This window comes from Rhincodon typus, chromosome 43, assembly GCF_021869965.1.
Source record: "Rhincodon typus isolate 14 chromosome 43, sRhiTyp1.1, whole genome shotgun sequence".
In the NCBI taxonomy this organism is placed as follows: Eukaryota; Metazoa; Chordata; class Chondrichthyes; order Orectolobiformes; family Rhincodontidae; genus Rhincodon; species Rhincodon typus.
The window spans coordinates 3296752-3309093 of NC_063374.1; the positions used below are offsets into that span (position 1 = coordinate 3296752).

A 12342-nucleotide genomic window follows, 5' to 3' on the forward strand; every position below is an offset into this window, starting at 1 on the left:
ACTCTCCCCCACACCCACACTCACCAACACCCTCTCCAACACTCTCTTCCACGCCCACACTCACCAATACACTCTAAAACAGTCTCTCCCACACTCACACTCACACTCACCAACACCCGCTAAAACGCTCTCTACCATATCCACGCTCACCAACACCCTCTAAAACACTCTCTTCCACACCCACACTCACCAATCCGCTCTAAAACACTCTCTCCCACACCCACACTCACCAATCCCCTCTAAAACACTCTCTCCCACACCCACACTCACCAACAGCCTCTTAAATACTCTCTCCCACACGCACACTCACCAACACCCTCTAAAACGCTCTCTCCCACACCCTCACTTCCCAACACACTCTAAAACACTCTCTACAATATCTACACTCACCAACACCCTCTCCATCACTCTTTCCTGAAACCACTCACTCACCAACACCCTCACCACACTCTCTCCCATACCCACACTCTCACTCATACCATCTCCAACATTCTCCCACACCCATACTCTTACCTTCACCCTCTCTAACACCCTCTCCCACAATCTCACCCACACCCTCTCCAACACCCTCACTCACACCCTCACGCACACACACAGTCATGCACACCCACACCACATTCTCACTCCATGCTTCATCCACGGCCAACCTCTCACCCACTTCCTCACCGACATGCACCCTCTCACTCCCTCAATGATATGTACATCTGTATCCAATCTCTCACCAACACTCTCAATCTTACCCAATCTCCCATCCACTCCCTCAACCACACCCTCACCCAATCTCTCGTCCACTTCCTGACCCTCATTCTCACCCAATCTCTCACCAACTCCCTGATCCAGACCTTCACTCAATCCCTCACCGCCCAATCTCTCACACTCACCCTCACTCTCACCCAATCTCTCAACCACTCCCTGACCCACACCCTCACTTTCACCCAATCTCTAACCCAATCCCTAACCCACACCCTCACCCAATCACTCATCCACTCACTGACCCTTACCATCACCCAATCTTTCACCCACACCCTGAAGCACACTCTCACCCTGACTCACACCCATACCCTGAACCAAATTCTCACCCTGACTCACACTCACACCCACACCCTTAACCACATTCTCGCCCTGACTCACACTCACACCCACACCCTGAACCACATTCTCACCCACCTCCACTCACATGCACACCCTGAACCACATTCTCACCCACACCCTGAACCACATTCTCACCCTGACTCACACTCACACCCACACCCTGAACCACCCTCTCACCCTGACTCACAACTACACCCTGAACCACATTCTCACCCACCTCCCACTCATGCCTACACCCTGAACCACATTCTCACCCACCTCCCACTCATGCCTACACCCTGAGCCACATTCTCACCTGACTCACACCCAAACCCACAACCCAAACCACACTGTCACCCACCTCCTACTCACACCCGCACCCTAAACCACACTCTCACCCTGACTCACTCTCACACCCTGAACCACACTCTCAGCCACCTCCCACTCTCACATCCACACACCCACACACACACCCTCACTCTCACCCAATCTCTGACCCAATCCCTAACCCACACCTTCACCCAATCACTCATCCACTCCCTGACCCCCACCCTCACCCAATCTTTCACCCACACCCTGAACCACACTCTCACCCTGACTCATACTCATAACCTGAAGCACACTCTCACCCACAACCAATATCTCAGTCTCACCCCAATGTCACTCTCTCGCTGTCATCCACTGTCCTATCCTCATCCAAACTCTCACCCACCATCACCACACACTCTCTCCGACACACTCTCCCACACCCGCAGTCTCAACCACACCCAAATTCTCAATCTCTCAAGCACACTCACACTGACACCCAGAAGCTCTCCCTCACCCACACACATATTCCCACCACACCCTGAACTGCAGTCTCACTTGCCCACACCCTCACCCACACTCACAGTTTCAACCCCCACCCCCACCCAGGGATACTGTCCTCCACTCCCTCACCCACATGCTCAGCCTCCCCACACTCTCAATTTTAATAACACCCACAGTCTAGACCACACTCTCTCCCACACCCACTCTTACTCTCACCCACACACTCTCACACAAACCCTCAACCACACCCTCTCTCTTACCCTCACACACACCCACTGCCACACCCACATTGTTCAATCTTTGCCTTCTCCCGCTGCTTTTAGACCTGTTCCTTTTCCGCCTAACTTTACAGGCTCCAGTTCCAGTTGAGTGACCCCTTCCCAGACCACCCTGAGTTTTATCGCTCCACCTCGGTCTAGCCCAGAGATTAGTCAGCCCCGTGCTGTTTACTCAACAGGGTACAGATGGTTCACCCCCTGACGTCCTTGGGCAGAACATACCCTGTCACTCACTCCGCGTTGTTGGCTGCCCGAAGGTGTTGGAGCCGGGTTTCAGCTCAACGGCACCTGCTCCCGTGTGAAGCATGAATCTTAGGTGGCAGAACGGGCACCCCGCTCGCTGATTTCTCAGAGCCCCAGTTGCACACGGACCCCTTTGCCATTTCGTGGTGTCATCCAGAGTAAATCAGACTGGGGGCAGATTGGAGCCTTACAGAGGAAACGTGCCCCCTCCGACCTCCCCACCAAGCATACCTGTTAAATATCCCTTGCATTGGGAGGCACGAGTTACAGTGAGGTGTATTCCACTCTCTGCTCCAAACACACTGTCACCTACACAGACTCCATCACCCTCAGCCCCTCCCTCACCCTCAGCCCGCTCATCCTCAACTCCTCACTTAGCCTCAATCCCTTGCTCCCAATTCCTCACTCATCCTCACCCCCTCATAGCCAGCCCCTCCATCATCAATGCCCCACCCTCAGCCCCTCCCTCATCCTCGCCCCCTCATCCTCACCCCTCATTCCCTCACCCCCGTTAGTTCATCCCCTCACCCTCAACCTTTCATCCACTCACCCTCTCTCCCTCACCTCCTCACCTCAGCCTCTTTGTCAAGCTCACCCCTTCGCATAGTCACAGCCTCACCACTTTGCCCTCACCCTGAGACCCTCACACATTCACTCCCTCACCCCCTCACCCTCACGACCTCGGCCTCTCAACCTCATCTTCACACTTCACCCTCACTCTTACCCTCACACTCTCAGCCTCACCCTCACTTCCTCTACTCAGCCCCTCACTCCCTCATCCTCAGGTTCTCAGTCTTGCTCCCACCTCCCACACCCACACTCATTCACTCCCTCATCCCCCCCTCATCCTCTTTTCATCGCTGTCACTCCCTGACAGTCACTCCTTTCCTCACAGTCCTTCCCTTACCTCCTCACCTTTCCTTCGTCACTCCCTCACCATCACTCCCCCTCACTCTGAACGTCCCTGTCCTGTTACACACCTCAATTACAGACATCGAGTCATAGCGGTCTACAGCACGGAAACAGACCCTTTCATCCAACTTGCCCTTGCCGCCCATTTTTCACAATTAAACTAGTTGCATTTGCCTGTGTGTGGTACATATCCCTACATACCCTATCCCATCCATGTACATGTCCAAATGTTTTTTAAATGATAAAATTTTACTTGCCTCCACCAGTACCTCTGGCCACCCATTCCAGACACTCACCACCCTCTGTGTGAAAAAAATTGCCCCGCTGGACACTTTTGTATCTCTCCCCTCTCACAGTAAACCTATGCCCTCTAATTTTAGACTCCCCTGCCACGGGTAAAAGCTGTTGGCTTATCTAACCTTATCTACACCTCTCATGCTTTTATAGGCCTCTATAAAGTTAACCCTCGGTCTCTTTTGCTCAAGGGGAAAAAAAGTCCCAGCCTGTCCAACCTCTCCTTATAACTCAAACCTTCCAGTCCGAGTAGCATCCTAGCAAATCTTTTCTGCAGTTTTTCTAATTTAATAGTATCCTTTCAATTGTAGGACGACCAGAACTCTGCACAGTACTCCAACTGTGACCTCACCAAGGTTTTGTACAACTGCAACAAGACATCCCAACTCCTGTACTCAATGCTCTGCCCAATGAAAGCAAGCATGCCGAAAGCTGTCTTCACCCTGTCAACCCGTGACTCCATTTTCATGAGCTCTGAACCTGTATCCCTAGATCTCTTTGTTCTATAGCATTCCCCAGGGCTTAACTCCTGCCCTGGTTTGACACACTAAACTGCAAGACCTTGCATTTATCTAAATTAAATTCCATCTGCCACTCCTCAGCCCACTAGCCCCATGAATCAAGATCTCGCAGCATTGCCAGATAACCTTCTTCACTGTCCACTATACCACCAATCTTAGTGTCATCCGCAAGCTTATGAAACATACCTCCTAAATACTCATCCAAATCATTTATATAAGTGACGAGTAACAATGGACACAGCACCGATCCCTGTGGTACACCACTGGTCACAGGCCTCCATTTTGAAAAAACAACTCCCTACCACAAACTTTTGTCTTCTACCAAAAACCAATTTTGTATCCGATTGGCTAGCTGTCCCTGGATCCTGTGACATTTAACCTTACTCAATAGCCCCAGCCTATTCAGCCTCTCCCTATAGCTCAAACCCTCCAACGCCTGTAATAGCCTTGTAAATATTTTCTGAACCCTTTCAAGTTTCATGATACTCTTCCTAGAGCAGGGAGGCCAGAATTGCATGCAGTATTCCAAAAGTAGATAGTCTGCAGCACTGCCCTCATCTACTTTCTTGGTTACCCCTTCAAAAAACTCAATCAAATTTGTGAGACACAATTTCCCACACACCAAGCCATGCTGACTATCCCATGTCTTTGCCTCTCCAAATGCTTGTAGATCCTATCTCTCAGAATCCCCTCTAACAACTTACACACCACAGATGTTAGGCTCACCAGTGTGTAGCTCCCAGGCATTTCCCAGCAGCATCTCTTAAATAATGGCACAACATTAGCCACCCTCCAATCTTCAGGCATTTCACCTGTGGCTGTTGATGTTACAAATATCTTTGCTAGGGGTCCCTCAATTTCCTCCCTCATCTCCCACAAAGTCCTGAGATACACTTCATCAGGTCTCAGGGATTTATCTACCATCATGCTGTTTAAGACCTCCTCTTCTGTAATGTGGACTCTCTTCAAGACATCACTATTTATTTCCCAACGTTTCCTCGCATCCATACCTTTCTGACAGTAAATACGCATAGACAACATTGTTGATCTTTAAGAGGCCCTATTCTCTCCCTAGTTACTGTTTTGCCCTTCATATATTTGTAGAATCTCTTTGGATTCTCCTATATCTTATCTGCTAAAGCCATCTTGTGTCCCCTTTTAACCCTCCTGATTTCTCTCTTGAGTGTACTCTGACACCCTCAAGCAATCCAGCTGCTCCCAGCTGCCGCCCTCCCGGCCACATGCCATATGCCTCCTATTTTTTTTTCTTGACCAGAACCTCAATAACTCTAGTCATCCAGGGTTTCCTACTCCTGCCAGTCTTCCCTTTCACTCTACCAGGAACACACTGGCCCTGAAACCTCGTTAACTCACTTTTGAAAGCCTCCCACATGACAGGCGTCCCTTTGCCTGCAAACAGCCTCCTCCAATCAACCTTTGAAAGTTCCAGTCTAAGACCATCAAAATTGGCCTTGCCCCAATTTAGAGCTTTAACTTTGTGGACCAGACCTATTCTTTTCCAAAGCTTTTTTAAAACTAATGGAATTATGCATGGTCAGTGGCCCCAAAGTGCTCCCTGACTAACACTTCCATCACTTGCCCTGCCTTATTTCCCAAGAGAAGGACTTCCCACTTCCTCACATCCTCAGTCACCCCTCACTCTGACCTTCACTGTTCTGTTAAACCCCTTCACTCCCTTACCCTCACTCCTTGTCTCATCCTCACTCCCTGACAGTCGCTCCTTCCCTTACCTTCACTCATTACCCCAACCCATTAATACCTTGCCCTCACCCCATCACCCTCACTCCATCATCCTCACTCCCTCACTCTGACCCTCAAATCCTGTTAAATTCCTCAATCACTCATCGCCGTTTCCCTCTCACTCTGAACTTCCCCATACTGTTAAACCTCTCACTCCACACGCCCTCACTCCCCCTCACTGACCCTCACCATTCTATTAAATCCCTCACTCTCTCATGCCATCACAATACCTCTCATCATGACCCTAACTTCCTGACCCCAAGAACCCCTCCAACCCCACCCCACCCCACCCCCCAACCTTTGCTCTAATCCGATGATGGTGTACTTCCCACGATTTCTGTTCTGGTACAGACCCCACCCCCAACAATCTGCCCAGATCCTCTCCCTCCCCACTAATCTCTCCCCAACTCCGTCCCCCAACAGTTCCCACTCCACCCCAACTCTCACCCCCTTCCCTCCATGCACTCCCTCATGCCACTCTCTACTCTCCCTCCCCCCAACTCCCTCCCCCTTCTCTTCCACCATACTCCCTTCGCCTCACTCCCTCCCCTCTTTCCCCACTCCCCTTAATCCCTTCTCTCCCCAGACCTTCACTCTCAGACACTCCAGTCTGCTGCTGGCCTTACTAGGTTCTCTCCTCGGGGTCTGTGCATCGTTTACTGGTGACCTCACCTTCAGAACCCCTTGTCCGTGGAGAATTAATCCTTCAACCTGGTCTTATCCCTGGTTTTCACTCTCTGACCATCTCTGTGTCTCTGTCTGTCTGTGTGTGTGTGTGTATGTGTGTGTTTTTCCAGTGGCAGTGCTAATGAGACGGCAGTGCAGGAGGTGAAGAGCTTCCTGCTCCGTGCGTTAAACCTGCAGCACATTCCCCGGACTCAGCTGGACACAGTCAGGCAACTGCGAATGATCTGGAGGGCCAGGCTACAGGCAACGTCGCTGAACCTCCGACAGTCTTCATCACAACCACAGCAGCAGCAGCATGGTAGGAACCTCACAGCTCCACCTCCCCCTCTTTACATCAATGGTTGGTCAGCACTTATTGCCCGTCCCTAGTTTCCCCTTTGAGAAGGTGCTGGTGAGGTTGACTCACAATGCCCTTAAGGAAGGAATTCCAGGATTTTGACCCATTTACAGTGAAGGAATGGCCAATATATTTCCAAATCAGGATTTCCCTTGGCTTGGAGTGGAACTTGCCAGGGATAATGTTCCCATGTATCTGTTGCCCTTGTCTTTCTAAATGGAAGTGGTTGTGGGTTTGGAAGGTGCTGTCTGAGGATCTTTGGAGAATTTTTGCGGTGCATCTTGTAGATGGGACACACTGCTGCTACTGAACAGTGGTGGTGGAGGGAATGGATTCTTGTGGTTGGTGTTGAGCATCTAGGGTGCTGTTGGAGCTGCACTCATCCAGGGCAACTGGGGAGCATTCCATCACACTTCTGAATTATGCCTTGTAGATGATGCACAGGCTTTGGGGAGTCAGAAGGTGTGTTATTCGCTGCAGGATTCCTAGCTTCTGACCTGCTCTTGTAGCCACTGTGTTTATGTGGTGAGCCCAGTTGAGTTTCGGGTCAATGATAACCCCCAGGATGTTGATAGTGGAAGATTCAGTGATGATAACGCATTGAATATCAATGGAGTGATGGCTAGATTGTCTGTCATTGGTGATGGTCATTGCCTGGCATTTGTATGGCGTGACTGCTTCTTGCCACTTGTCAGGCCAAATCTGAATATTATTCAGATCTTGTTGCATTTGGACATGGACTGATTCAGTGTCTGAGGAGTCACGAATGGTGCTGAACATTGTGCAATCATTGGCAAATATCCTCACTTCTGACCTTATGATGGAGGGAAGGTCATCGCTGAAGCAGCTGAAGATTGTTGGGCCGAGGACATTAACCTGAGGGAATCCTGCAGAGATGTCCTGGAGCTGAGATGACTGTCCTCCAACAACCACAGCCATCTTCCTATGTGTCAGGTATGATTCTAACCACCGGAGAGTTTGCCCCCTGATACCCATTGATTCCAGTTTTACTAGGGCTGTGAGAGTACCACACTCAGTTGAATGTAGCCTTGATGTCAAGGGCTGTCACTCTCACCTCACCACTGGAATTCAGCTGTTTTGTCCATGTTTGAACCAAGGCTGTAATGAGATCAGGAGCTGAGTGACCTTGGCGAGCCCAAACGTAATCCCTCCCAAAATAACTCCACATCCCCCGCAACACATACCCCACACCACCTCACATCTTCCCCCCTCACACTTCCCTCATTTACCCCCTTCCCCTCACACCCTCCTCCATATACCCCCTCCCCCTCACAGACCCCTGTATATCTCCTCCTCTTCACACACCCCCATACATCCCCAAATGCCCTCATATACCCCTTGCCCTCCCTCTCATACCTTCCTCCATGTACCCCCTCACACTTTGCCCCCATATACCCCACCTCCCCTTCCCCAACACACCTCAAATTGCAGAGGCAGCAGAGTATGTTGGATTGATTGGGGTTGCATTGGAGAGAGGGTGAAAGTATTGGAGTGAGGGGGAGGAGGGGGATTGAGGTGGTGTGCATGGGAGTGAGGCAGAGTGAGGGGGAGTACATTGGAGTGAGGGAGAGTCAGGCGGAGTGAGATGGAATAGATTGGAGTGAGTTGGAATGGGTTGGAGTGAGGTGGGGGAGTGAGGGGGATTGTGGTGAAGTGCATTAGAGTGAGGTGGAGTGGGTTGGAGTCAGTTGGAGTGAGGGGGACTGAGGGGGAGTGAGGTGGAGTGAGGGAGATGAGTGGGAATGAGGTGGTGACAGGTAGAGAGCATTGGAGTGAGGTGGAGTGCATCGGAGTGAGGGGAAGTGAGGTGGAGTATGTTGGAGTGAAGGGGAAGTGTGTTGGAATGAGGGGGAGTGAGGGTGACAGTGTGTAATGAGGGGGAGTGATTTGGAATATTGTATAGTGAGATGGAGAGAGTTGGAATACGTTAAATGATTTCTTCCCTCATTCCACCCCCTCAGTTCCTGCAATTCTAGCTCCATACAAATTCCACCATTAGTGCCTCAGCCTTCAGCTGCCTTGCTCCTATCATCTAGAATTCGCTCCCTATGTCTATCCGCATTACCCACCCCTCCCTTACTCCCAATCCCATCTTTTTGTCTCTGTCTGTTTCTCCCACTCTCTCTCAGTCCCTTCCTCTCTCTCTATCTTTCTCCCCTTCTCCGTCTCCCTCTGCCCTCTCTCCCTCTATCTCTGTCCCTATCTCTCGTTCTCTCTCACTGTCTCTCTGTCCCTTTCTCTAACTCTCTCTCACAACCTGTCTGTCCCTTTCTCACTCTCTCTGTCTTTCTCCTCTTCTCCCTCCCCACACTCTCCCTCTCTCTTTTTCCCTCTCTCTCTCTCTTTCTCCCTCTCTCTCTCTTTCTCCCTCTCTCTCCGTCTGTCCCTGTCTCCGTCTCCCTCTCTCCCTCTGTCTGTCTTCCACTTCCTCATTGTCTTTCACTCTCTTTCTGTCCCTCTCTTTCAGTCTCTCTCTCTGTTCTTTTCCTTCAGTCTCCCTTCTCTCCATACTCCTTAAAGACCGACCTTCAAACCTGCCTTAACCATGGTGTTATGTTAGTCCACTATCTGAAGATCTCCTCTGTGCAACTCCAGGAAGAGGTTGTTTTGACTGGCATAGCTGCAAAACACCTGACATTTTGCCATGTGAAAGGTGATATTGAGGCAAGTGGGTGTTGGCATTGCACTGTGGGATCTTGCAGTGTAAGGACCTAGCTTGTGTCCTGGGCTCCGTCCTCATGTTGCCAATTTTCACCAGGCTGACTGTCAGCAGGTTCTGTTACAGTGCCCACTGCAGGCCCGGTTTATATTGGCAGCTGTTGCCAATGAAGCTGCTGTTTATGAAGAGCGAATGTCCCAGAACCACCCCTCACACCATTTCAATGCAAACACCAGCATGGAGCGACAGCAGGTTGTGCCGGCCCCTCAAACCAGCTCCTGCTGTTCAATACAATCACAATCATCCCAAAGAAAAATCGTGCCAGGTGCCTCAATGTCAACTGCCTGTTGGCTCTGACCTCCATCATATTGAAGTGCTTTGGAAAGTTAGTCATGGCTCACATCATCTCCAGCCTTGCCATGATCCTTTGCAATTCGCCTACCATCACAATAGATCCACGGCAGACGCCATCTCCCTGGCCCTACACTCATTCCTGGAACATCTGGATAACATGGATACCCACATCAAGCTCCTACCTATTGACTATAACTCCACCTTCAACACCATAATTCCAAACAAACTCATCTCCACACTCTGGGACCTAGGTCTCTGCTCCCCTCTCTGTAACTCTGGGAGGCAATGGCCTAGTGGTATTATCGTTAAACTGTTAATGTAGAGACTCAGTTAATGTTCTGGGGACCCAGGTTTGAATCCCACCATGGCAGATGGTGGAATTTGAATTCAATAAAATATCTGGAATGAAGAGTCTAATGATGACCGTGAATCCATTGTTGATTTTCAGAAAAACCCATCTGGTTCACTAATGCCCTTTAGAGAAGGAAACTGCCATCCTTACCTGGGCTGGTCTACATGTGAATCCAGACCCACAGCAATGTGGTTGACTCTTAACTGCCCTTTGGGCAATTAGGGATGGGCAATAAATGCTGCCTAGCCAGCGACGCCCTCATCCCGTGACTAAATAAAGGAAAAAATAAACTGGATTCTCGACAGTAAGGATAGGCAACAACATCTCCTCCATGATAATCCTCAACACTGGTGCCCTGCAAGGCTGCGTACTCAGCCCGTACTATACTCCTTATGCACTCACAACTGTGTGGCCAAATTCCGCACCAACTCAATTTACATGATTCTTGACAACCGCACGATTGTAGGTGGATATCAAACAACGATGAGACGGAGGACAGGAAAGAGATTGAGCGCTTAGCAGCATGGCGTAAAGACAACAATCTCTCCCTCAACGTCAGCAAAACGAAGGACCCGGTCACTGACTTCAGGATCTGATTGTAACATACAGAACCCAGAGAGGCCTGGATAGATTGGCTGTGGAAAAGCGATTTCCACTGGTAGAAGAGACTAGGACTTGAGGCCAAGTCTTTAAGATGGAGATAGATAGGTTCCTGATGAGTAAGAGGTTGAAGAGTTATAGGGGCGAAGGTAGGAGAACGGGGTTCAGAAACATCTCAGCCATGAGCAAATGACAGAACAGACTTGACGGGCCGAATAGCCTAATTCTCCTCCTATATATTATTGTCCAATGGTACCCCCTGTTAATCAAAAACCTATCTCCCTCAGCCTTAAAAGTATTCAGTGTCACAAACCCCTCTGCCCACCCTCTCTGGGAGTGGTGTCTCCAGACAGAGAGAAAATTCCTCCTCAACTCCATTTTAGATGGGAGGCCCCTTCTTCATAAAACTGCATGCACTCCAGTTCGACTCTGTCCAGTGAGAGAATAAATCCTTTCAGTATCCACCCTGTCAGGACCCCTGGAGATCTTATGTGGTTCCAGAGGATCACCAAAAGATTCTTCCGAACTCCAGTAGATACATGACCAGCCTAAACTCACAAAGTAACTCAACGGACATTCAAGTAAAACATTTTGGAGGCCGTTCTTCAGATTTTTATCATCAACTGGCTCTCAAATACAATGACACACTTCTGGAGCAGGCAGGACAAGAATCATGTGTCCTAGCTCAAAGGTAGTGACGCTAGCACTGTGGCACAATACCCCCCTGAGCTACCCAGAACACCGTACCTCTTGGTCATGATGAGAGGAAAGGGATTTTTCTTTTCCACCGAAGAGGGAGAAAATTTGATCTGCTTTTGTAACCTAATTCTCGCACATGAATCTTTTCCAGTTGCGAACACCACGCAATCCCAGAGCGGGGCGTTGGCCACACGAGACAACAAAACGACAGCAACTTCACCGAAAGTATGCTGCCAAACCGCAGCTCAAATCTCGCTCGCAGGTAAATGCCCAGGCTCAATGTTTGCCATTCAACACCACATTCACAATGAGAACGTCACCCAGCTCAACTCTGCTGTTCCATTTCTGACTGCGTTTAACACTAGTAGCCAGGTTAACATTGGGATAGAAAGGAGAGGGTGCAGCAGTGGGATCAGTTTGGGGATTGATTCAGGGTTATTGGGAAAAAGCAGGGCAGTGGGATTACTTGGGATTGATACAAGGCAACGTGGAAAGAACTGGGCAGTGGGATTAATTTGGGATTGATATAGGACTATGGGGAGACAGTGGTGCAGTGGGATTAATTCGGGATTGATATAGGGCTATGAGTAGAGAGTGTGGCAGTGAGATTTGTTTGGGGATTGATACAAGGCTGTAGGGAGAGAAGAGGAGCAGTAGGTTTAATTTGGGGATTGATACGGAGCTACGGGGAGAGACTGGGGCAGTGCATATGGGGCTATGGGGAGAGATTGGGGCAGTGCATA

The 12342-nt window shown here is 49.9% G+C and overlaps 1 protein-coding gene across 1 annotated transcript in view; it reads left to right on the forward strand.

Annotated features, from left to right (window-relative positions):
* The window catches only part of LOC125487637, a 32454-nt gene that overhangs the window by 2377 nt on the left and 17735 nt on the right, over nt 1-12342 (forward strand). Inside the window, exons 2-3 of the mRNA XM_048619551.1 lie at nt 6688-6875; nt 11751-11861. Coding sequence (XP_048475508.1) covers nt 6688-6875; nt 11751-11861 — 299 coding nt within the window. The remainder of the gene's footprint in view (nt 1-6687; nt 6876-11750; nt 11862-12342) is intronic.